Here is a 25,141-nt window from a genome sequence, read left to right on the forward strand (position 1 = left end):
ACCCCTCTTCCAGCTAAAAATGACTGAATGAATAAATAACTAAATAAGTAGTACAGTTGAGTAAAATTAAAATAAAATAAATGACATTTGTGACATCATAGAAGTCTGATGTCCAACACGTTCCATTCATGTGAAGCATCTATGGACAGAGAGTATTGTTTGGAAACAAATACTGTGAGTTCTATCCAAAACATTTACTAGAATTTGCACAGACTGCTCAGGTTTATCCTTTTTTTATCTTATTTTTCCTATAATTTTTTTATCTTGTATAGTAGACTTTATATAGGTACATATTTTGATTGTTTGTCATTCTTATATATTGTGAAATTTTGTAAGATATAGTGAGAACGAGCCAGTCTTTTGAATGGCTCCATATACTTGTATCAAGCATTGTTACTCATATTATTCTTAGTTTCTCTTCCCTATAGGTGCTCCTAGTGGTTGTCTGCTTTGTTTTCTTATAGCAGCTGTGAAGAGGTGTAGCAGTTGGTTGTCTGGTTTCTCTTTTGTCAGAAAGCTTTTTATTTCTTTTATATCCTTTAATCCCTGTGGCAAAGAAAACATGGCAACCAGACTATCGCTCTGCTTATTATGATGCTGGACAGGACTAGATTAAACAGAAAATAAACAAACTCAACTTCTATTTGAAATATGAACTTTATTTCACCCATACAAAATAAAAAGAATGTTTAAAAGTTTACAATACAGTGTGAACTGTTCACAACCATTTCATAATGAGACTGACACATAAATGGGAGCCCCTTCTTTGCTGTCTTTTTATTTTAAAACAATTTAAAAGAGGGGGACGAAATGATGAAGGGAGCAAAAATTGGAGTGGGTATCCCAATAGAAAATTAGAGGACAGGAAATAACTTTTAAAAACAAAGTTAAGGTCCCAGGAGTTGCAGTGCATCTCATGGACAGTTCAGGGGAATTTAACGGTCATAAAAAATAATATACAAGCTCCTACCGCCAGCACGACTGAAAAAAACTAAATGTATACCATTAACCTGCTGATGCACATGAATTCAGGGCTGTTGTTGTAGAGGTTTACAGTTCTCTTTTTACAGTTCTAAAAACGCTAATTAAAAATAGAAGCTAATTCAAAAGAAAATATGTGGCTTCCTCGTCTATAGTAAAAATACACCTGGTTTCTTGTTTATGTTCCAGCCAGTTAACCAGGACCGACCAGCGAGACGCGATGAAAAACAGGGGGAAGGATAGCTCACATCATAACGGGAGCGAAGGTAACGCAGTTAATATAACACTTCAGCGGTGACGACGAAGACCCCCCTCCTCAAAAAAAAAAAAAAAAAAAAAAAATCTTTACAAGCGGTCGGCCCTGAACTCATCACCCGGTTATCTGTGTGGAAGAATCAACGGCTTTGGCCACCATTGGTGGATTATGTCCAGCCAACCTGAGGGTCTGGGTAACTGATATGTTTGTTATGTGTTCTACAGAGAAATGAGGAAGAAAGAAAAGTGCCAAAAAGATTTAAAGAAAAATAAAAGAAGCTGCAACAACACAAACCACACCTATCCTGTCTACAGGGGCTCATGACAACAGTGAAGACTGCCATGTTTACTAGTCAAAAACCCAACAACTGACTTGTTAAAAAACATCCTCAATGGACTCTTCTCTACAATGAAATAAAACTTTTCTTTTTCAAGAAAAAAAAGGAGAAAATTAAAACACATAATATACAACTTTTGTCTCTTGCTGCGGGCTGCAATGAAGAGTCTGTCCCTCCGCTGGTTACAGCAGCCGCTGGGTAAACTGTAGCATCGGAAAATGAAGTTGAAAGATTCTCTGTGTGTTTGTGTGTGCGTGAGAGAGAAAAACAGAGAAGTGGAGGGGTGAAGAGAGAGCTAAGAGTCATAGTCTTCGTCGTCGTCATCGTCATCGTGTTTGTGTGGAGCGGGAGCTGGGGGAGGCGGCGTGTGGCTCATCATGGAAGGATGGGGAGCGAAGGCCACGCTGCCCTGGGGCTGTGCTGGAGCCAGGCTGCCCATAGACACCATGTTGCCCATGTGCATGTACTGAGGGGGGGCGTTTGAGCTGCAAGAGGCAAAAGTGTGAACTGGGTGCTACAATCTTACCCTTTTAAATTAAGCATTTAAGGACTTTGTGGTGCCTTTGGTAGGAAAAGTTCTTTATAAATAAAAGTGATTTTATTTAATGAGGTGCTACCTTTACTATATACTGCTATAACAAGAAATACTTAATCAGTTTTTCCTGACAGAAAATGAAAAGGAAAGTGTCCAATAAGAATATACTGACTTCTGAGTGCACTACTTTCTCTCACTTTCCCAATATGAACTACAATCATGTGGAAAAATTATACCCGTTACCAATTTTAAGGTTTCATGTATTAGGATACAATAAAATAATATATCTGGTCCTAAGCAGTTTTTTTTACTGGTTAAAAAACTACTGTAGATGAACAACACCGTTTATTATACTGTTGTATTATTCTTTAATCTAAAACTGGCCGAAATGCACAAGCAGTGTACAGAAACTATGATGCCCCAGCTTGTAGCAACTTGTTATTAGTGTCTTGCATCACTCTGTAAAAATGTTGTCCCACATTGTTTCAGTTTCCATGTCAACACCGTGATTCTTCACAACATTGTTTCAGTTTCCATGTCAACACCGTGATTCTTCACAACATTGTTTCGGTTTCCATGTCAACACCGTGATTCTTTTCTTTTTCAGTCATTCTGCTGCTGTGTTTGGGATCATTGTCTTGGTTCACGAGCCAAGCTTCAGCTGTCACACAGATGGCCTCACATTTGACTCTGGATTACTTTAGTATACAGAGGAGTTCATGGTTCACTCAATGGCTTTAAGGTGTCCAGGTCAAGCCCAGATCATCATCCCTCCACCACCATGCTGGACAGTTGGTATGAGGTGTTTGGTTTTCTTAAAATAGCTCTATACATTAACATGTAAAAGGTCTACACTTGAATTTTTTTTCCAACATAGCTAACGTTAAACATGTCTTGAACCAAGTCACTTTTAAAACACTACTTATTACATAATGCATGTATGTTAACCTCTTCATCACAAGAATACCTTGTGCAATACAGAAGATGTCTGCACACACTACGAAGCAGCTATCCTAATGTGCAGCATACTAAAATGGTGGGGAGAAACTCAGCTAAAAGACTCTACCAAGCATCGGCATTTAAACAAATCCACAGTGCAAGCCTCTAGCAATTATATGGGCATGTAAAAAATATGAGAACATCACTGTCCACTTTAGAGCTTCTCCTAATTTCTCCACTTCAAGCAAACCACACGAACACGGGGTAGTATGAAAGCTGAGACTCTGCTGATTACAAAGATGTCTGTCTCTTCACTGCAGGACGAAATCTGGGAGCTAGCAGCCAGAATCAGAAATCATGTCTTACTTTTGCCGTTTTGTGGACAAAACTTTTTTTCCAGCTCAAAAACCTTTTAACACCTTTATTAAAACACCTGGAAAACTACTCAGGTTCACTTGCTTAGCTTCTACTGTCGCACAGTTCCTCATCAGACATTACTTGACTCATTCCTAGATGAACTGGGCTGCTGTCCTCTGGTTTCCACTGAAATTAATGTGGTTTTCTTTCACAAGGAGATAACCATTTACATTTTCTTCTGTGTTCCAGGTGAACTTACTCTGAAACAGAGATACATATTTTGTTTGTGACACTTCTGTAGTAATCTCACATGTCTCAGATTTCTTTTGAGACCAAGACTATACATACAACCCTAGCAGTTGTAAAGATACACTTAATTTATTTTGGGTACAGGAGGCAGACAAAATAGGCCTTGTCACAAAGAGGTTAGAAAAAATAATTTAAATAAGTAAATAAATAACAAACGCCAAGTGTCTTTGTCCTACAACCCGTGGGGTTTATTTATAGATTAACTTCAGCAATTAAATTAAAAAATGTGGAAAATAATCAAAATTAAAATAACAATTTAGAAATAAATACTTAAAAAAAATCCAATAAACTCACTGGTACTGTCTTGGATTTGTTGTTAGGAGAACATGGATGTTCAGCTATGAATTGCTTGTTACTATATGGTTGTATTAAGTATTATTTTATCTCACTTTATATGGATATACTTCTGTGAAATACACTGAGTAATAATTTATATAAATACTCAATATATTACGCACATAAAATAATAAAGGGAGATCTTAAAAAAGTTCTCACTCCTATTTTCAGACCATTAGAATTTAAAAGAAAAGTCGGAAAATGAGTTGTTTTTTTTATCTTTATTATATTCATTTTTATTTGTTACAATTTCTGTTTTTCTTTCTTTTTTATCATGTTAAAAAATAAATAAATAAATAAAAATATATTCTTCTGTTCAGTTGCAGCCGTTTAGGGAGAAAAGGCTTACTCCTGCAGCCCTTCCAGTCAAGCCATATCTGTTTGGTCTTTTCTGTTTCACTGTCATGAACTTTAACAGTCAACATGCTAAATGAGGCCTGGAGAGTGTGACCGTTTGGCAGTTTCTCCAAACGGGACATCAAATTGTTTGAAGACGACCTTGTAAACCTTCACAGCCTGATTGGATGCAACAATTACTTCACTAAAATCACTGCTGATGTACTTCCTCCTCGACACTGTGTTAACACAAATCTGAACGCTCCAGACCAGCAGATTTAATAAGAGTGATCAGCTAATCAGACGTATTTTATCAGTAAAAACCTGGCTGCTGCTTACCCTCTCATTTCCTAAAAAAGTAGTAGGTGTTACATTAGTTTTTCCACACATTGTTTTTGCTCTTTTGGCTCAGTTTTTGTTAAATAAATAATGATACTGTACAATATGTCATGTGTTGTTCATCTGAGATTGTATTGACCTAATTTTAAGACCTGGTAATATTAGAAAAAATACACTCCCCTTAAATTTGAACCTCAGAATGGAAAGAGGGTGTACTTTCATATTCACACAACCATATCCTTTCACCTGCATTAAATTAGTGTGTGCAGTGAATCTAGGACACTGCAAAAAGCTTTTTTCCAATTAATCCAGTGGAGAAACAGCGCCATGTAGTGGCTGTTGGTTGTAAAGTCACCCACGATTTCTCTGAACTGACAACACTGTTAATCTCTCATTATTTGCCTTCATAGTGAGACTACGCAAATCTTAATGTTTTAAATTCTCAACCCTGTCTCACCTGTGGAACTTGGATGCAGACTGTTGATTTGTGCTTGACTGAGAGCCGTCCTCTTCGTCCCCGTCTGTCTCGCTGTCTTCAGAGTCGTCCTTTTCCCACAAGGAAGAATGAAACAGTGAAACCCCTCCTCCCTCAAATAAAACCCACATGAAACATCTCTCTGCGAACCCCCTCCCACCTCTTGCTCCGATTCTGTTCCAGATAACTTCTTGTCCTTTCCTTTGGAGCCAGCCCCCCCGTTCTTGCGACCAGAACCTGGTTTTCGACCCCTGGAAGAAAAAAACGATACAGGATGTAGAGACAGGTGAAAGTAGTTTCTGTTTTCGACAAGCTGCTTTTCCCTCGAGGATTTGTTTGGAAAACATAAATACTCCATATATCTGAATGAAACAAAAATAGTCACATCTTTATAAATTAGAAACTAATTAAATGGCTCTACAGCATCTAATAAAGTGGCTCCATCATGGCCAATACCATGGTGAAAATAATTTTTGATCCAGTTGTTTTCTCCCTAAAGCTAACACAAACATCAAGTTTATAACAGCTTCAAATTTAATCAGCCACACGACTTCTTACTCATTTCAATTCTTTTTAAACCTTTGCCAACATTTCTGCAACAAATTAGCTGCCGTGCCTGAATTTAATTTACATCAATTCTGATGTTTCTTCTGTACAATTCCTCAATAATTACTTCTCACTCTGTAGTTGGGGGAAAAAAGTACCCAAAAAACTCATTTTTTGCTATTTATATTTCCTTAGCTTTGAAGTGAAAAAGTCTCCCTGCTTCCTGCTGTTGAGGTTCATGGTGTCAACGTACCTGCGTGGGACTTTTTCTCCTCCCCCCTCAGTGTGGTTCTCTTCCCCATCGCCCTGCATGTCTGGCACCGTCGCCACCAGGTCTTTCAAGAAGTCAAACTGTTGCTCCAGCTCAATGCACTGTTTTCTGCAAACAGATAGATGCAGTTTTCAAACACTGCCTGCTTCACCAGCTAACCTGCTTCACCAGCTAACCTGCTTGTAGTGTTTTCATTTAAAAGGCACATACAGAATGAAAATACAGGTCACCGATTCCCAGAAACACTTTCTAGTACAGAGAAGGTGCACATATTTCTACAACGCAAAGAATTGTGGGATTGATTGGCAATGTTGGGGGAATAAGCTCTCTGTTTAGAGCAGTAAAACAGTTGCCGTCCTCTTTTTAATCTTTGTTTAATTAAGAAACTATGATGAGTATTTCATCTCTTGAGTTGTGTACTCAGCTGCAGCAGCTACAGCACAAAAAGGAAATTAACAACCAGATTTTCACTCTGTTTCTGTCTTGGAGGCTGTGAAGTGAAAAATACGGTGGACTTCTGTAGAAACTTTTCAAGGTGATGGTTTGGGTTGCCCAACTAGACTTTCAGCAGCTACATGAACAGGTGAGGCGGTATACCTAGAAATTTCATGTAGAAACTGTTGTTGGCTGTTTACGCAACAAGTACAGGAATTTAAATTCCCTTGGCCTCTGCTTATACGATGTCACTCATTAGTCAGTACTCTGGATCCGTCCAATTACATAAACTGATATACATAAAAACAACCACTGTTAAGGATGGGGCCTTATTCACCATCCTAATACCAGTAAATAAAACACAGCAACTTCAATTCATTTCAAGACAAATATATAAATACTTACAGATGTGACGTTGTCATTGTCTTTGCATTCCTTGATTGGGTAACTTGACAGGCTTTTGTGAGCAATGACTCCAAAAACAGCTCTAGGGCTCTAGCTGATGTCTCGGTAAAGAAAATTAAAAATGCAGCAAGTGGAAGCACACCATGCAAGTCAAACAAATTTACTTACTGGGACTGCTGGGTTCTAATGCTGAGATTCAGCTTGCCAGTGTTCAACACGACATAATGAATATTACTGATGCATATTATTGTCCACAACTAACACTTCCTCATAAAAAAGTGCCAAACCACGGGTAGTAGAACAAGCATGAACATTTTATGGCTAGAATTACTGTGAGATTATCATTTATCTTTTGACAATAAGCAATTCAAAAGTTTCACATTCATGATAAAAACCTACTAAGCTTTGGAAAGCGTGACTTTTGCTAATAAGGATACAAATAATAACAGGAACTGCTGCGGCCACTTTGCCTATTTCTTCGTCTGTCTGCATAATCTTCTTAATCCTTGCCTGGAACGAGAAAATGTCTAATTTTAGATGTTTGTTAATGCAAAAGTTCAAGTGTTTTACTTAAATAAAACCCCAAAATGTTAACTTTGTTAGCCAAATATCCAAATACAACATTCTAAAAAAGGGGGAAGCATAGAAAAAACACAACGATCTGTTTGTATGTTGTATGTACTGTGTTTTACATATACAGACAACTTAGCGAGCAGTTACAGGAGACGTACAGATAACAAGATGTGTAACTTTTAGTGTAGTTTAGCTACATGTGCTAAAAACAACGATAAGTGATTGCTAACGTATATGGCACTGCTAATATGAGGATTAGAAATAAACGAAATGCTAAATATGTTATTAAGCTGACTCAATGAAACTGACATGCTTTCATTGATATGGTTTGAATTATTCTATAAAATACTAGCGTCTGCTTGTTGAATCGTTTGCTCTCTAAACAACAAAAGAGACCGAATCCCACTCATGCTAGCAGCAATAGCTAGCTTTCCGTACTACAGTTAGCTAATGTCAGCTAGTTTTAACGCCGGTTCAAGGAAAAGTTTTCACTTACCGGAGGAAATCTGGCGTTGTATTTCTTCTTTTTGCTGGGCATAATTAATAACCTGGATGGATAAACTAAAATAATATACAACAAATTCTGAATTATAATTCTATATCATATATAATTCACCTCCGCCGCATATACACCAGATAGCGGTAGCTATCCGGCTAACTCGTTAGCACGTCGTCGTCACTCGTTCCTTGTTGCCTGGCAAGCAGCTCAGGTCAGTTTGGTTCCGCAGGGTCACAAAGCCGACAAGTTCAAACAAACGCACGTCTTTCCATGCGGAAGAAGCTGTGCAAAAACGTGCTGCTTTAGTAAATAACTTTACCATAGTGCCTTCTTTATTAAATATATTTTATTGTCTTTGTCAGGTGACGTAACGCTTGTGACAACCGCAGTGTATTATGTCAAGTTTTATATGGTCACTCGTTGTAAACAACTCAATATTGTGCGTCATCTTTCCCTGTGGCATTATATTTGATAAAATGGGATACTCGTGTTGTGTGAAACGCTGCCATACTACAAAAAAAAAAAAAAAAAAGTTTGCCACAACGTTAGATTTTTCGATAAAGTTGTCACTGTGTGCTGTGCCCTGACAAGCCATTGCCCAACAATAGTTTAGAAACACGAATGATTAATAAAGACATGATGATGTTATATGTATAAAGTTTGACACTTAGAAGTTTTCTGTTAATACGATTTGTGCAAGCATACTTAAACATGAATAATCAAGTTTATCAATGGCATTTTTATTCTACTTGACTCTTCTTTGCCTCTCTTAAGCACATAAATAACCAGTGTAGTTTTAATAATAAAATTACTTTTCGTCACCAATTACACAAAAAAAAACTGAATAGGAGATATGATTGTTAATCAGAAGTTTGACAGCTTTACTTCTTCGGATATTTAGTTTGTAACGTGACAAAACCAAGTACATTAAAAACGTTTGTTAAACGGTGGCAAAAATTCTGTCTACTAGCTGGAGAACAGCAGAGCGGCTGACAGTTTTTTATTATTATTACCTGGTCGGTGTTAACGTTCACTAAAGTGTTTTATGATATGCAAACTTAGTAATTTCCGAGGTTTAAGTGATTCAACGTCCTACGTTGCTGCTATGGGACATTTTGTTGGCTTGGGATGCTATCCCATTTCACGAACATTAAACAGACTTTGGAGTGTGGAGACTACGGTGACACTCCGTAGTCTACGTAGTCTGCGCACTCTGCGTACTTCCGTCCTCAAAAGGTTGCACTTCTGACAACTAATACTTCTGACAGGTAATACTAGCTAGTAGAGTTATGGAAGGCCAAATAAACGTAGTTGTACCTGAGAAACGACCCGTAACGGTCTTTGTCAGTCACGTTACAGCATTCATCCACCAAACGACAAAAAAAACAACAAAAAAAAAAAAAAAACAAAAAAAAAAAACACGTATTTCTTCTTCTTCTTCTTCTTCTTCTTCTTCTTCTTCTTATTATTATTATTATTATTATTATTATTATTATTATTATTATTATTATTATTATTAGTTAAAGCATCAGATGTGACTTTTTTTTTTTTTTTTTTTTTTTGGAAACGGCGACCAGGAACACATCTGCGCTTGTCCGGAAGTGTAAAAGGCTTGATGACAACAACAGACTTCGACCACTTCGACAGGTATATTGATGCTAGCGTCAAAGGTTTATGTTCAGTTTGAGATTATTTTTGTTCTACACGAAAAAAGTACCATAACACGATTTGTGAAGAACATCCGACAATAATTAGGTAGCATTTGTGGGAAAATAGTTAAGAAGGTTCATTTGAAACCATGTAAAATGTGTAGATAGCCGGCTAGCTGTTACAGTAGGACTGAGGTTTGTTTTTTGTTTGTTTTTTTCGGGTTCAATTATATACCAGTCGTAGACTATATACAGTCGAAATTGATATTAATATATTTTTGTAAACAAATGAGTAGCCAGTGGGAAGACTTTTGAGTTACTGAATAAGTTCCTAATGTATCCAGCTAGCTAGAAGCACCCGTTAACAAACATAGAAGCTAACACAAAGTCTGAATATATGGATTAACCTTACCTCTAATACGTATCATCTGCTCCATTTTAACAGGGAACGTTCCAAGTTTTAGTTTGGAAGTCTTAGTGTTTCATAGACAGCACTATGGAGGAAGAGGAGGCCCCAGGAGATGGAGAGCCGGAGACCTCCTTCTCCGCAGAAACCTACGCCGCTGAGGCCATGGCCGCGGACATGGACCCCTGGATCGTTTTCGACTCCAGAAGAACCCCCAGATCCGAGTTTGATGGCTGGTTGGAAAGTAACAGGCCCTCACAAGTAAACAGATTTGGCGATGAGGAGGGTCGTATGAGCCCAGTGGGGTGGATCGCTGTGTTGGGTCCCAACCACTGTCCCAGTGGAGGGGATGTTATGGGTCTCCAGGAGAGCTGGGAGAAACTCTTGGACAGTTGCCGGCCTGTCACCTTTCAGACCGTGAAGGAGCTGGCCCTGAACCACGGAGTGCTGACAGGCAAATGGCTCATGCACTTGGACTCTGGTTTCAAGTTGGACCATGCATGGGAATGTGTTGCCAGAGCAGCCCTAGAGGGCAAGATCTCCCTTGTTAAAGTAAGTCCCTTCAATCCCAAAGCGGAAGGCAAGCAGGTCATATGTGCCTACAACCAGAACTTCACCAATGAGGGTGAAGTTATAAAGTTGGACTCCATCATCCGTGCTACAGGGGTGAAATGCCCCCTCTCATACAAGCCAGATGTTTACACATACCTGGGAATCTACCGAAACAATCGCTGGAAGCTTTGTCCTACCATTTATGAGAGCAAATTCGACCTGGAGTGTGTCCCTAGGCGTTCCCACATCATCAACAAAGTCACCAACCTCGAAGTAACATAAACTAGGCTCAAAAAGAGGACTGTTGTTTGAAGAGGCCTTCAGTATCTGATCTGATCTCAAGTTCTTCCAGTTTTACAGACAACAAAAATCAGATTTAAACCTTTTTGAATAAGATGATCTGAAATGCTTTCACTTTCTTTTAGTTTATTCATAATAATAAAAAATCGATTCTGTTTATAGACTAACGCTTACTTGACCGGCAGAAGAGACTGAAATCTTTGATTTATGTGCACGTATTCAGGAGATAATTAGCACAGCTACTTAAATAATATATACATATGGCTTTTCTGTTCAGCTATTTTCCTTGTTTTGTACTGAACTATGATTACAGCATCTAAATAAAAGTATCATTTTGAACACCGTTTTTACAGGTTGTGGATTTTATTGGCAAAAAACAAGTGTTTTGGATTCTGATATGTTATTTACCCATTAAAATGAAACATATAGCATAGTTACCCTATCTTTCCACTCACATACATTTTCAAAAAAAGCATACATTTCACTAGAGTATTACAGGTGACCTAAATCTGAACTGCGGCTGTTGTAAAGACTGTATACTTATTGTTTGTTTTTTATTTACATGTAGACCTTCATTTGGCTCCACCAACCTTCAGAGAACATTAACTTCATGACTAATGCAAAGGGATAATGACACAGACATTTGATTTGCATAGTTTCCTCTAAATCTGATTACATACAGAAATACCAGCCCGCCCCCTTTTTAATTTACAGTAAAAGCAAACCAAATCCAAACACTTTCTACGACAGCTGCTGAAATTCAATTTAAATTGTTCAAACGGTACAAAAACATGCTTGACTTGTTCAATCCATTGCACCCTTAACCGATGCCAAGTCCTGATAGAAAACACATCTGGTGGCGAATCACCGTCCACATGTCGACACTGAGGCCAAATGAGAGCTTAACAAACAGGATGAAAGCTAATTATGGTAAGTTTATTGGTTTCTCATTTTCCACAGTGAAAAGTTTTGCTACCTTTTGTCTCCTCCAGCTCTTCATCTCCATCCTCTTTTTTTTCTTTTGTCTATTTAAAAAGGCATTTCCATTCTGAAAGCTAAAGGGGCAAAGATACAAGGGGTCTTTGTTAAAAAAAAAACAAAAAAAAAACTGAATGATGTGGACAAGTTTTAGGTTGGGTGTCCAGACACAAACCCGGCTTGGCTTCCACTGTGAACGATAGAAATAAGGCGTTCCTCTTCCTGCATCAGTTCGTCGATGTCATCCAAATAGGGGGGCTGGTTGCTGAAGTTGGGAAGTTCAATCATGTTTTCATTCTGGAGCAGGTTGACGATGCTGTTGGGGTAATTCATCCAGGTGCTTCCTGGGTTACTGGCACGGTCAGAGGTGCTCTGGGATGCAGTACTGGAAGCGCTCACGTGGACAGGGTTCAGAAGGTCCTCAAAGTCTTCCATGTTTAAGCTGTCCAGAGTGCCTTGACAGGGCATTTCTGGGAGGCTGGGGAAAGATGGGAGGTCCTCGTCCCCGAGTTGGGGATCCATCCGGAACTGAGAGCCCTGCAGGGGGAAGGAGCTGCTGATCTGTGATGAGGCTGCACTTCCCGAAGCAGCCACTGGCTCCGAGGCTGGAGTCATGGAAATGTTGGGGAAGAATTCTTGAAGGTCTGCTTGGTTGACGGTTGAGTATTCCTGGTGGGTGGTGGAGGTGGTGGTGGTGGAGGAGGAGGATGGAGGCGTTGCTTGACTCATTGTAAAGTTGGCCACCGGGTTGGCTTTGGGCTGAGGACCCAGCTTCAGGCTCTCCATGATTTTCCATGCTTGGCTTGAAGTCGCTGTAGAGATGGAGGAGGCCGTCTCTATCTTTGGCTGGACTGAGAATAGATGGCCCGGCTGGTTTAACGAGAAGGGGTTCTGGGGTTTCGACCCGCTGGCAGCAGGGGGCGCCTGGGTTCCTTGAAACAAAAACACAACAAGATATTTTCAGTCTTACTTTCCAGAATTATTCTGAGAAGATTCTCTACATAATGAAATGACTCATAGTAATTTTACACACACACACACACACACACACACACACACACACACACACACACACACACACACACACACACACAATAAAAATATATATATATATTTACTAATAATTTAAGATATTTTTTCCTATGTTTTTAAAAAAATAATGATTATTGTAATACTGTATTTTTTTTATTTTAATTTTTTTTTTCTGTAAAGCTCAGCTCTGGTAAAATGACGCAGAACGAAATTTGGGAGGTTTTAGTACAGACAGTTTAGGTGAGGTCTCCAAAAAGGTGATTTGGTAGTTTGGCCATCTTTTCTCAAGATTCCTCAAGTGAGGGACTTGAGGTTTTAGACAAAGGTTAAAGACAAAATCTGCAGAGATTTCAAGGTGTGATGAATGGGCTCATAAACAAACTCACCTGTCTGCAAGCCAACTAATGGAGGCTTCACTGTTGGCAGTCTCCTAGCCGGGTTTATGTGCCGTCTGTCTTGAGGAATGGACACTGAAATTTCAGCAGACATGTTTTTATTACAGTGCAACTCCAAAAAAAAAAAAAAGAAGAAAGTTTAGAGGGTGACAGAGACAAAAAGAAAAGCAAAGCTTTAAGTTAACACACCACTGGACAGCATGGGCCCCAGCTTCAAGCTCTGGAACATGTCTCCCGTGCGCTTTCTCTTCTCACTCAGCCGATATTCATCTGCAGGAAATGGAGAGAGTTGGTTTAAAATAGAAGCTTATAGGTTTGTGGAAAGAAGAGAAAAAGATGACGTGGGAATGCTGCCTCCTACCTTGCTCAGACGGTAGGTACTGGAAGTCCACCGGCTCGCTGACCTCGCGATCAGAGGGCCGGCGAAGCTGCATCTTGACCCTAACGGGTTCGCTGAGGTTAGTGTCACGGTACGGTGGAGTCCGGAAAACAATCGCCACCTGCCTGTGGACATCAGCCTGGGAAAAAGTGCCCTTCCCCTCCCAGGAGTCCTGGAAGAAGCGCACCTCAATGTCCTCTGCAGGGAAAGAAGAAAATCACACACGTTAAGCAGACATCTAAGCTGGCGACGGCCTCTTTGGCCTGTTCTTCTCTCTAGTCTTTATGCAAACGCAGCAATAATTTGCAAGCTTTTTGATGACTGCAGTGAAAGTGGCTGCATGAAAGTTTCCAGGAAAACGTCTCCTTTCTCACACGGCTGTAATGAGCATTTAATCTCCAAGCTCCATTAATCAAAGCACATGGATTACAGCACACTGACAAATAAATAGCTGTCATTATTCCACTTCATGTTAATAAGGTAAAGTTAATGCAAGGAAATGTTTTTAGTAGAAAAGCCACAACACCAACACAAGAAACCACAGTAATGTGAACACGAGTGATTTAAGTAGAAAATAATTAAGCTGTTTTCCACTAAGACCGCCACCATTCTGCATGTTACTGTTGTATGAGAAAGTTGGACAACTGAGGACACCTGAACATGAGCTGAAATTAAAACATGAGAGAGGCAGCGTGACTGCTTTGCATCGTTTCACGCACAATTAATTGTAACAAGGAACAAACCTCTCTTCTGCCCAGGTGTTTACCTTTTAGTGAAATATTCACTCACATTTTTTATCTCGATTTCAGCCTCCACTGAGTCATAAGATAAAAATCCTTATCTGAGCCTTTTTCCACTGAAATTAGCTGCCTGTTGTGAACCCCATTCCTCAACTAACAACAGGTGAGATATTAATGCTTTTGGAAAATGAATGGATGGATATTTTATGTCAGCCACACTATAATAAATATATATATATATATATATATATATATATATATATATATATATATATATATATATATATATATATATATATCAGTAGGCCTTCTTTTAATGGAAAAGGACATTTTGCATGTAACAGTGTGTTATATGCTTCCCTTTGTGTCAACTTAATGATAAATCTCCTGTTGTGCACATATTTCTGGTTTTCATCTGACCTTATAAGGAAGGAAACTGGATTATGAAAGTGGTGTTGTAAGACCAGAGGTCATCACGTGAGGGAAAAAGACATAGAAATGCACAAAGCTTGTCTGAACTTTGAGGTGACTGCTTTGTGCTGTTAACTTTGTTATGAGAGTCAGGTTTCTATTTGAAGATGTACTGAAAAGAGTCAGCAGACCCTGAGCTCTGGAGGGTGTCAACAGTTTTCACTGTTTCCGCTGCAGACACACCAGAAGCTTCACATCTGCTGAGTCACTTCTGAGTTCTATTTATGGATGGTTTAATGTGAAAGTGCAAGCTCAGAGTTGTGTAGCACGATAAAGGCATGATTACCTTTTTGCACTTTGTCACACAGCAAAAAGATTTCGTCCCCTCCTTTGCAGCATCCAGTGTTACGGTTGATTCTGCAGATCTTTAACTCGGCTGTGTTTGGAGCTCCTGCAAGAGAGGAAAAGTGTTTACAAACATCACACAAACACTTATAAATAAATAAAAAAATAATTACTAATCATTGTAGAGTCTCCGACTGGAGAAGGATTTAAGTTGAAAACTTGTTCAGCGTCACGTGGCTGTCTTTTCATTTACATCTCTATAAACATTGCGTGAAATATGGGAAAGTCAGACACAGCTAAAATGATGTGTTCCTCCATGTTGAAAGTATTTGCAGACTGCGCTGTCTAGCCTGCTCTCAGCTCATTGGTCAATCAATGCAGCCCTCACTGATTGGTTATAGTGCCATTTGACAAAGACAAAAGTTGAACAATTTTCAAGTTTCCTGTGTTGCGTCGCAACCCCCCGTGTGCACGTCTATGTGAACGAGCTCAATATTTCACATGTACGAAAGACACCTGTCGCTTGGCTGGAGGAGGGCAGCGATTTTCGCCTCATCGCACAAGTTCCATAAGAAATAAATGGAGAAGGAGCGACGTTGCCTCCCATAAGGCTGCAGCTGCCACTTTGATGGGAAATTAAAGAATTTGTTTGTAGGAGATGCTACAGATGTTCTTTAACATGATCCGTATAATTTGCAAGGTTTAATGTACTGGACCTCATGCGCCAATAATTACCTATAAACTGCTGTAAAGATGATATTTTATGAAATTGAGGCGTTCAGGTGAGATTATTTAGTGAAGTAAGTCATGGATGGATGGATGGGTGGATGGATGGATGGATAGATGGATGGATGGATGGATGGATGGATGGATGGATGGATGGATGGGTGGATGGATGGATGGATGGATGGATAGATGGATGGATGGATGGAAGGATGGATAGATGGAATGATGGATGGAAGGATGGATGGATGGATGGATAGATGGACGGATGGAAGGATGGATAGATGGAATGATGGATGGATGGATGGATGGATGGATGGATGGATGGATGGATGGATGGATGGATGGACGGATGGTGGATGGATGGATGAAAGGATGGGTGGGTGGGTGGATGGGTGGATGGATGGATGGAAGGATGGGTGGGTGGATGGGTGGATGGAAGGATGAATGGAAGGATGGGTGGGTGGATGGGTGGATGGATGGATGGAAGGGTGGGTGGATGGATGGAAGGATGGGTGGGTGGATGGATGGAAGGATGGATGGATGGATGGAAGGATGGATGGATGGATGGAAGGATGGATGGATGAATGGAAGGATGAATGGAAGGATGGGTGGGTGGATGGATGGATGGAAGGGTGGGTGGATGGATGGAAGGATGGATGGATGGAAGGATGGGTGGGTGGATGGATGGATGGATGGATGGATGGATGGAAGGATGGATGGAAGGATGGGTGGGTGGATGGATGGATGGAAGGATGGGTGGATGGATGAATGGAAGGATGGATGGATGGATGGATGGATGGATGGATGGATGGATGGATGGAAGGATGGGTGGGTGGATGGATGGATGGAAGGATGGGTGGATGGATGAATGGATGGATGGAAGAATGGATGGATGGATGGAAGGATGGGTGGATGGATGAATGGAAGGATGGATGGATGGATGGATGGATGGAAGGATGGATGGATGGATGGATGGATGGATGGAAGGATGGGTGGGTGGATGGATGGATGGAAGGATGGGTGGATGGATGAATGGAAGGATGTGGATGGATGGATGGATGGATGGATGGATGGATGGATGGATGGATGGATGGATGGATGGATGGATGGATGGATGGATGGATGGATGGATGGATGGATGGATGGGAGGATGGATGGGAGGATGGGTGGGTGGGTGGATCAAGTTTACATCCTAATAAAAAGTTATGTTACACTGGGTGATTGACAGTTAGGGATTTGTATAAATCTCGTTATAGTGGTGTTATAAAGTCAGTCCTCGCGGTCCTCTTTTAATCTTTCATCATTTCCATTTTGTATATTCTTCTAATGTAGGAGGCTGCATTTTATTTCCACTTGTTAAAGCCATGCAGAACGTAGCCTACACCTCCACCGACTGACTACACCACGCAGCTGATTTTATTACCTCTAACCGAGCTGATAAAAACAGAGCAAACACACATTTTATATATATATATATATTTTGTAATTTTGTGTTAAAGTGTAGAGACTTTATTTTGTTTTAAAATTTTTATTTTATATTTATTGCATGCTTAAACTTATAACTTATATTGTTTTTATGTCTGCACCAAGTACCGCAGCATTTTCCTAATGATGTGAACCTGTTCACTCATATGGCAATAAAAAACCTTTCTGATTTCTGATTCTGATTCTGATTCTGATTTTCTTTCTTTAAAAGCTGCCTCCAAATTCGCACGACAATCAGACAAAGAGGCAGTTGATGAACAGGTCCGACCAGACGGAGCACCTGCATTAGCAAAAACCAGAAGTGGAGCAGGAAAACTTTCCATATGGTTTGGTGTCACTGAGCTAACTTCACTATTCAGCCTCTAAACCAAAATATAATCAGCAGATCCAGTGCTTCTGTATTTTGGTTTTCCACTCACTGTTGTCATAGATGGGCTGAGACACCACCGGCTCAAGAGGAAATAGGTCCCCCGCGGGCAGGGTGATAGAGGCCTGAAAGCAAAGCCGCACTGAATTCAGGTCAAACTCCTCCTCCCACACTTTGGGCTCAGGAACTGTGGTGAAAACAGAGAAAGGAAAGGGTGGAGCGGTGCAACCCAGCAACGGCATCCTGTCAATTTGTGGCCAATATTTGAATATTTCTACAATTAGCCATTTACAAGCAAGCTTTTTAATTCACATCAAGGTTCAATCAAACTACAGAGAAATGGGTTTTTTTTTCTTTTCATCAGGTTCAAGCACCTTAAAGTAAATGAAAAGATTTGTCTTTTAATCACATATTTGAAATTCTTGCTCTTATCAGTCAAATGTGCTTCAATAAAACTGTAGAAACAAATTTACAAGCCGAGCCGAAGCCGCACAGAGACAGAAACTCAGGATGAAACTACTCACTGTTAAAGGGGTTGTTATTGGTCTGCAGCCGACAAGTGATGGCCTCGTTCACATCCTTCTTCTTCACACACTGTATGCCCAGGTTCTGAAAACTGAAAGCAAACACAGTCTCAGAAAAGGTTTCATTCTTTTAGTTTTTTTAATTTAAGCCTCCACTTATGATATCTTTGTCACTGTATCCAAAAACATTAAAAGCATTGTCACTGTGGGTTGCTGACCACATCCAGAGAGCCACATGACTTTGTGCACTATAATTAAATAAAGTTTTAAAAAGATGGCCATAATAGCTTGCAACAGTTAAAATTTCTTTTCTGAAAATAAGCCAAGCCAACATTATTTATAAACAAAAATTAAATAAACATTTTCTAACAGCTCATTAAATTAACTGTTTATAACAATTCTGTCTTGCGACAGACCAAGCAGTCACCAAAAGAGAGGTTTGTCAATAAGACAAACAAATGACTAATAAAGCTGGGAGTTTACTCATGATGCCTCACCATATAGCTGCTTGTCTGCAGGACATGATGTTTGTTTGGATTTCATCAGTTTGGTGATAAAGACACAGACATAGTTCCCTTTAGCCTGAATGACTGGTTCTATTATGTCATTTAAAGTTGAACATTATGCAATTATATTTGTCTTTGAACATTACACGCTTTAATTCTTTTTTTCTTTCCTTGTAACGCTCAGCAGAAACTGTGCTGCTTCCTGAGACTTTTAACCAGACTGCTAAGCCTGAAGAGGGAAGTGCAACTGGTTCTGTTAATGGTTTACTTATTTCTGCAAACAAGACGAAGCAGGCCGTTAGAATGAGGCAAGGGGGAGTACAGCCTAGTTTCTGCTGAAAGGTACGGTTCAGGTAAGTACAGTTAGGAATGCTCCAGCCCGGCCAGGAGAGCGTTTTTTGGCCTTATTTCCACCAAATGGTCCGGCTCAGGATGAGACAGTTTGGTCCAGATCTCTTGCATTTTCACAGCCAACCATAGTCAACCTGGTAGACGGGGCATCATTGTAACTGTTGCATTGTTGGTTTTTATCTCCTTTATTGTATTTCTGTTGCTACAGGCAGGCTGACTGCAGAAATAAATTGTCCTTCGGGGATTAATAAAGTTTTCTGAATAAGCGACAGATGTGTCAGCAAAAATGAGGCTGAAGCTGCATCATCTCCTCTCTTGTCTCTAAAGCTGCCTACAAACGCAGAGAGAACCAGGGCCGTATCCAGGGTTTTCAAAATTAGTGCTGCAATGATTAGTCGATGTTGTCATTGACTACTGTCGGCAAAAAAAAAAAAAAAAAACTACAGAGTGAGACATCGTTTTCTTTTCTAATCTCGGCTGAGAGTTTGCACGTACGCAATAAAGTCCACCAGGGGAAAAATATGGCGGCAGACCAGGGAGCAAAACGGCAGCAGAGGATGTCAAAAGTCTGGGAAAACTTCACGTTAAACTTACAAAATAAATTAAATACATGTGAGATTTGTAAAGAGGACCTTGCGTACCATGGAAGTACATCTGCAATGCTCGAACATTTAAAGACGAGGCACGTTGGACTTACATAAGAACCTCCTGCAAGATTTCAAAGCTGAAAGTGAAATATGAGCCATTTAATAATTATGAGACATATAATCCGATTGGTTGACTAGTCGTTTTAATAGTCGATGAGTAAGCAACTTGTGTCTCACACAAACCACCTCCCCTCTCTCATATCCTCTTCACTCCTTTCTTCATCTCTTGTCCTCTTCATTTTGCTCTCCACTTCCCTCTGAACTTCCTTCTCCTCACCCATCTCTCCGGCCAATGTAAAGCTATCTAAACCTTGCTTCGTTTGTCTTTATCTGGAATAACAAAAGGTGTCTCTCTGTGGTCAGAATACACTGAATGAATGGACTGAGGCCATCAGATTTAGTTAGTTTTGGACAAGAGGGACATAAACTTCATCCATCTACCTATACTTTTAACAATCTCCAGTTAACCATCACTTAACCAAATGAGTCAGACTGATGTTATTTCCTATCTTATTAAATATTATTCTGTCATTTTTTTAAGCTCACAGTGGCTTTTTCCTCCCAGTACTGGATGTTTTAGTGTCATCTGGCCTATGCAACGATCTACTCTGCAGACAACCGTATCTGGACCTGTTTAATGATGCGAGCTGGTCTCAGGGACGTATTACCATGTCCATACTAACTCATCACTCCAAACTGAACTCATGCAGTGTTTTATTGTAGCATTTACTTATTTCATTCCTTATATCATAACCATATTTATTACTGCACATCTGGAAAAAATAGGAAGTTTTAAGATAGCAGGGAATCCCTGCTGTTTGAACATCAGCACAAAAACCTGAATCTAGCAGACAGATGAAAATCAGTGTTACACGTCTCCAACAGCTCTACATTTTCTCCTCTGTACCTGAGAGTACCTGATAGTACCTGATACTACCTGATAGTACCTGGGTAGTGACTGTCTTTTTTTCTGAATTTTATTACATACACAGTGGAAAAATACCAAGGTCCAGACCTCAATGGTAGCTACGGCCATGGAGAGAACTAGAGTTTTATTGTGAGCTACACCGCAGCACGGATCAGATAGTCTTGGTTACAAGTTCTTACTTTGATCATGCAGTAATAAAATACTCATTTTGTAGTTGATTGTAGAGCTTTGCATGCCAGACTCCTGGTTGGTTAGAAGATAATCAGATTTCTAATTCCAGTCCCAGGTCTATTTTTGGTAGTAAGATCTCACTACATCCTGAACCACAACAATCCCAGAAAACATCGGAGGCTTGAAGTTGTGAAATTTCCGTCTCAAAGAAACCCACCTGTGTATCCGTCTCTCCTGCAGGTCGGCTTCGTAGTAGCCATGTTTGCAGTCTTTCCCAACCAGTTCGTGGGGATGAGGCTTGTACGGCGAGATCTTTGTCACCAGCGAGATGCGAACCCGCAGGGGGCCGCTGTAGTTGTGCACCTGTCAGAGAACACGTGACTGTTAAATATGGCCACTTCCAGCCCGATGCATAACTCAAGCTTTGAAACAGCCGGTTAAGCTCACTTTTTATTTATCCATGCAATAGATATGTACATTTCTGCTAATGTATTTCTGTCCGCAGCTCTTTTCACACACGGATTTCGATGTCTGCAGCATTCACCCTGGACGGCTTCTGGAGATTTTTCCACCAAGTTAACCTTCGACAGCTGCCACTGTGCATGTATGTGTGTACTCTTTTCACCCAAACCTAAATGTTGATTTCTGCTTCTCTGTAGTAATTTGGACACAATCAAATACATTGTGGAGCTTTGCTGTAAGTAAATCACAGCATCCTTCATGCATCAGGTCCTAACCTCCTCGGTGCTCTAGCCATGAGTTTACACATATGATGGAACAACTTTTCTGCATATTTTCCAGAAAATCTCCAGGATTCATGTGTGAAAAATACTTGTGCATCCATTTATAAACTAACTAAATAAATAAAAAAGTGGATTATAGTATAAATAAGATAAAACAACTTTGATGTTGTTTGGAAATCATGAGAGAAATTAAAGTAAATTAATTATACTGAAATGACTGAATGCAAATACTGAATGAATAACGCAAGATATAGAGAGCAAACAAATTAACTCTTCCTAAAAATACAAGCTCTAAAATTTCCTGATTACATTCAGTTGAAAACAGCACGAATAATATTCAGAACAAGAAATGGTTTAATTCTAATTAAATAAAGAATTGCTTTTCAGGAAGAGAAGACAGGGTGTAACTTAGGAGTGAAAAAGTATGTGTGTTTCAGCATCAGGGGTGAAATTATGGAGCAGTTTACAGATAAACATATGGGTTTAATCACAGATGGAAAGGACAGTTTTTAAAGCCAGAAATATTTTTTTATGTTATTTTGTTTTTTTATGTATAAATCCGGTTTTGTGAATCTGTTATTGTTGTGAAATTATGGGAGAAGGATAAATTAAATGGTTAAATTAAGTGTTTTATAGTGTTTTTTTTAATATAGTTTAGTTTTTATCCATCTCTCTGCAAGATACAACTGCAATTTTCATTCATTATTATCAAACTATATTTATACAAGCAAAACATTTATTATTGATTTTCCTTTTTTTTCTTCTTTTTCCTACATTTACTCCACACTAGCCCATCCCTCCATATGTCGCCTTGTGGATATATAACATATATATCAAAGTGTAGCAGGTGAAGAGTGAAAGTTTTCATGTTTTATGAACAATGAAAGGGGTTTGGTAGAAGAAAAGTTGTATTCAGCTGACCTTGATGGCTGGATAGGTTTTAGTGGTGTCGTTGCTCTTCTCTCCAGGGATGCTGCCTGCCGAACGGCCCTCACACTTGTACCTAAACCTCATGCCCCTCTGCTTGGGCTGCTCGATGATCTCTATGTAGGGGTTCGCTGTTTGGACTGACGTTCAGATGGAAGAGAGCGAGAGAGTGGTGAGACTCAGACACTGCTTGTTTCCACATATATTACAGAAGAAATGTTTGCACAGATATTACTTCTTACCTGGGTTGACTGGGGGTAGACCCCATCCATACACCACTGCAGAGAAAGAAACAAGAAAACTCATTTTAGCTCCTCATCAGGTGGTGGTTTATTATCTACAGGCCATACAGATGTCACACACACAAAAAAACTGATTTAGTACATATTTGTGGTTCAGAGTTTGTCTTTTTGTAGGTAGAAAACGGATTCCAAGCTAAACATCCTGAACTCCTGAGAGGTAGAAGTGGAGAGAAATGCAAACAGTGACAGACAGTGTGTAATACTGGTATCAGATAACCAGCTTTATTACAACAAGTATTTTACTTCGAAGGAAAAAAGCAAGCAGAACTCTAGTTTCAGGTGCCTGGGAAAACAAGGAAGGTATGACAAGAGATCAGATGGTCAAAGCTCCACCCTCTCAGTTCAAAAGGATGAATCAGATGTTTCCCAAGCTGCAACATGCCTGCTTTCCTCACACTAAACCAAGACAAATTAGGGTGGGGGGTGGCTACACTTTTATTTGACTTTCACATGCTGTCACTGATGAGTGAGGAGGAGGAGGGATGTTATCACTGCACCGCAAGTCTAATGTGAATTAAAACTTAATAAATGTAAATAAACGTGTTATAAACTGGATTTCTTGAGTGAATTGCATCCTTTGTGGCAGCTTTAGTTCATACAATGTGAAAGTGAAAGTAAATATTTACCACAGCAGCAGACACTGTTAAACCATTGAAGGTACTGATATCAAAACACAGCTGGAGCTTTTGGGTCCACAGCATGACACCTTCATTCAGGTCTTTATCAGACATATTACTGGCATTGATTGATCAACTCTTCCCACTAGCACTCAAGACAGATAAGTCATTTCTGGCAACCACTTCAATCTACTGTGAACTCTATAAGAAAATATGGCTTTTTATGTGTTTATGAGACAAGCTAAACATGCGGTGTAATGATAAAGTATTGGTCGGTTTCCAGATCTTCACTAGTAATTCTGCATAGCTCCTTACAGATGTCCCATTTCAAGCCAATGGGTGTGATTTAAATAATTTCCTTCTACTAAAAATGATGTGGGTGGTTGTAGCAGCAAAGACCAAGTCAAAGAGAGATTAAATGTAAGCCGAGTTTATGGGAATATGTGTAACACGGCGGCTCCGTTCAGCAGAGCGTGTTTCTTAACTGATAAGGGCTCAAATAGACGAATAAAAGTGAAATTGTCAGACTTGTGCTCTAAGTTTGGCTTAAAATCCAGGAGGAGGACCAACAGGCCTCCTGGCGAAGCGTCACTGTTTGATTCGCGCGTGCAGGTGGGTTTGCAACACATGAAGGAAATCAAGCAAATGTGGTATCCAATTTCCCTGGGATATTACTCACCGGTGTATTTTTTAAAAAGACAACAAGTAAAGTTAAACTTATTTCTCGGTTTTGGGTTACTAACTGGGAACAGGCTCCTCCCGTTAGCGCAAAGCCCCAGTGATAGCGGGGCTTTCCCTTTGCGCAAAACAACTCCCTGTACAGTTTCATCTCCAGCCGCGTAGCCGAGTAATACCGAACCCCTCCACTTACCATCCATGGCTGTGTCCGAGTCCGGGTCAAGCGTCTCTGAGTACACAGTCTTTCCTCGGTAGTTTGCGTGTTTTTATTAGAATCAAAGACGCTGCAGTAACGACAATGTGGACTCCGAAAACTTCTTGACAGAGCCGTTCTGTCGCCTCCTTCGCTCCACCTACAGCTGTGTACGGCAGTCTGTTCACATGGTAAAGTTCCACTCACACATATTTAGACGAGCTTAGGTTTTCCGGTAAGAGCAGCAAGAGCACAACAACTACAGAACAAATATTCCGCAACTTCTTGTTTTCTTACGCAGCGCCTCTCTAAAGCCAACATGGCGTCATGAGCTGGAGCAACATACATGCAAACACTACTATTTCCTAATTGTATTTATTTGTTTGTTTATTTATGCACTATTAAATATTAACAATAAGTTTAGAATAATGTTTGATAATAAAATAACTAACAAAAAGGCCATTTTTAATTGTACATCTAAAAATATTCACGTTTTTTAAAAACTAGTTAATGCTAACATTTTTATGTGCTGTCACAATGAAAAATATTACATAAAATCTTTAAGAACCATTTGAGAAGGAAATAAATGACTAAATGTATGTCTGTTGTGTGAAGTTGTAATGTCATATGATGTTTCTGTCTCTCTGACCTGCCAGAGACTACAGATGTAAAGTAGCCTTCGGGCTAATTCTGGCATATTTACATTTATATGTTCATGAATATGTACTGTCCCTTTGAAATAAAACAAAAAAAGTCATGCTAACATTTAAAAATATTTATCACAGAACTACAATATAAGTTGTAGTCTTTATAAAGTATAAACAGTATAAAGTTTGGTCTTTATACTGTCTATGGTTGTA

At 39.6% G+C, this 25,141-nt stretch overlaps 3 protein-coding genes across 5 annotated transcripts; 1 reads left to right on the forward strand and 2 right to left on the reverse strand.

The window, feature by feature from the left end:
* Positions 1-638: 638 nt before the first annotated feature.
* On the reverse strand, positions 639-8,291 carry drap1 (DR1-associated protein 1 (negative cofactor 2 alpha)). Its single transcript, XM_041984656.1, has 7 exons — positions 7,927-8,291; positions 7,295-7,367; positions 6,858-6,951; positions 6,000-6,125; positions 5,361-5,451; positions 5,183-5,271; positions 639-2,059 (listed from the first exon to the last, which is right to left on the reverse strand). Exons 1-7 carry the CDS (start codon positions 7,966-7,968, stop codon positions 1,870-1,872), a joined length of 705 nt encoding a protein of 234 aa, XP_041840590.1. The 5' UTR covers positions 7,969-8,291; the 3' UTR covers positions 639-1,869.
* Positions 8,292-9,488: 1,197 nt separating this feature from the next.
* Positions 9,489-11,175, forward strand: c5h11orf68 (chromosome 5 C11orf68 homolog). 3 transcript variants are annotated; one of them, XM_041984653.1, is made up of 2 exons: positions 9,489-9,576; positions 10,024-11,175. In XM_041984653.1, exon 2 carries the CDS (start codon positions 10,075-10,077, stop codon positions 10,816-10,818), a length of 744 nt encoding a protein of 247 aa, XP_041840587.1. In that variant the 5' UTR covers positions 9,489-9,576; positions 10,024-10,074; the 3' UTR covers positions 10,819-11,175. The 3 variants fall into 3 exon arrangements, with proteins under 3 accessions (XP_041840587.1, XP_041840589.1, XP_041840588.1); XM_041984655.1 differs by having other exon boundaries at positions 9,566-9,684; XM_041984654.1 differs by lacking the exon at positions 9,489-9,576 and adding an exon at positions 9,586-9,773.
* A 680-nt stretch (positions 11,176-11,855) lies between these two features.
* Positions 11,856-24,492, reverse strand: rela (v-rel avian reticuloendotheliosis viral oncogene homolog A). The gene is given in 12 exon segments (XM_041984651.1): positions 11,856-12,008; positions 12,010-12,746; positions 13,233-13,316; positions 13,431-13,511; positions 13,603-13,818; positions 15,118-15,222; positions 17,747-17,881; positions 18,219-18,310; positions 21,039-21,184; positions 22,486-22,631; positions 22,734-22,769; positions 24,282-24,492. Coding segments are annotated over 12 exon segments (1,872 nt in total). The 5' UTR covers positions 24,289-24,492; the 3' UTR covers positions 11,856-11,921.
* Positions 24,493-25,141: the final 649 nt, after the last annotated feature.

The sequence above is a fragment of the Melanotaenia boesemani genome, chromosome 5, assembly GCF_017639745.1.
Source record: "Melanotaenia boesemani isolate fMelBoe1 chromosome 5, fMelBoe1.pri, whole genome shotgun sequence".
NCBI classification, from domain to species: Eukaryota; Metazoa; Chordata; class Actinopteri; order Atheriniformes; family Melanotaeniidae; genus Melanotaenia; species Melanotaenia boesemani.

Excerpts from the sequence above, each read along its gene's own strand:
- drap1 (XM_041984656.1), bottom strand. The coding sequence starts at position 7,968 with ATGCCCAGCAAAAAGAAGAAATACAACGCCAGATTTCCTCCG. Across the intron at positions 5,272-5,360 it reads GAACAGAATCGGAGCAAGAG|GACGACTCTGAAGACAGCGA; the intron begins GTGGGAGGGGGT and ends TTGTGGGAAAAG. Across the intron at positions 2,060-5,182 it reads TCTGCATCCAAGTTCCACAG|CTCAAACGCCCCCCCTCAGT; the intron begins GTGAGACAGGGT and ends TGCCTCTTGCAG.
- c5h11orf68 (XM_041984653.1), top strand. The coding sequence starts at position 10,075 with ATGGAGGAAGAGGAGGCCCCAGGAGATGGAGAGCCGGAGACCTCCTTC.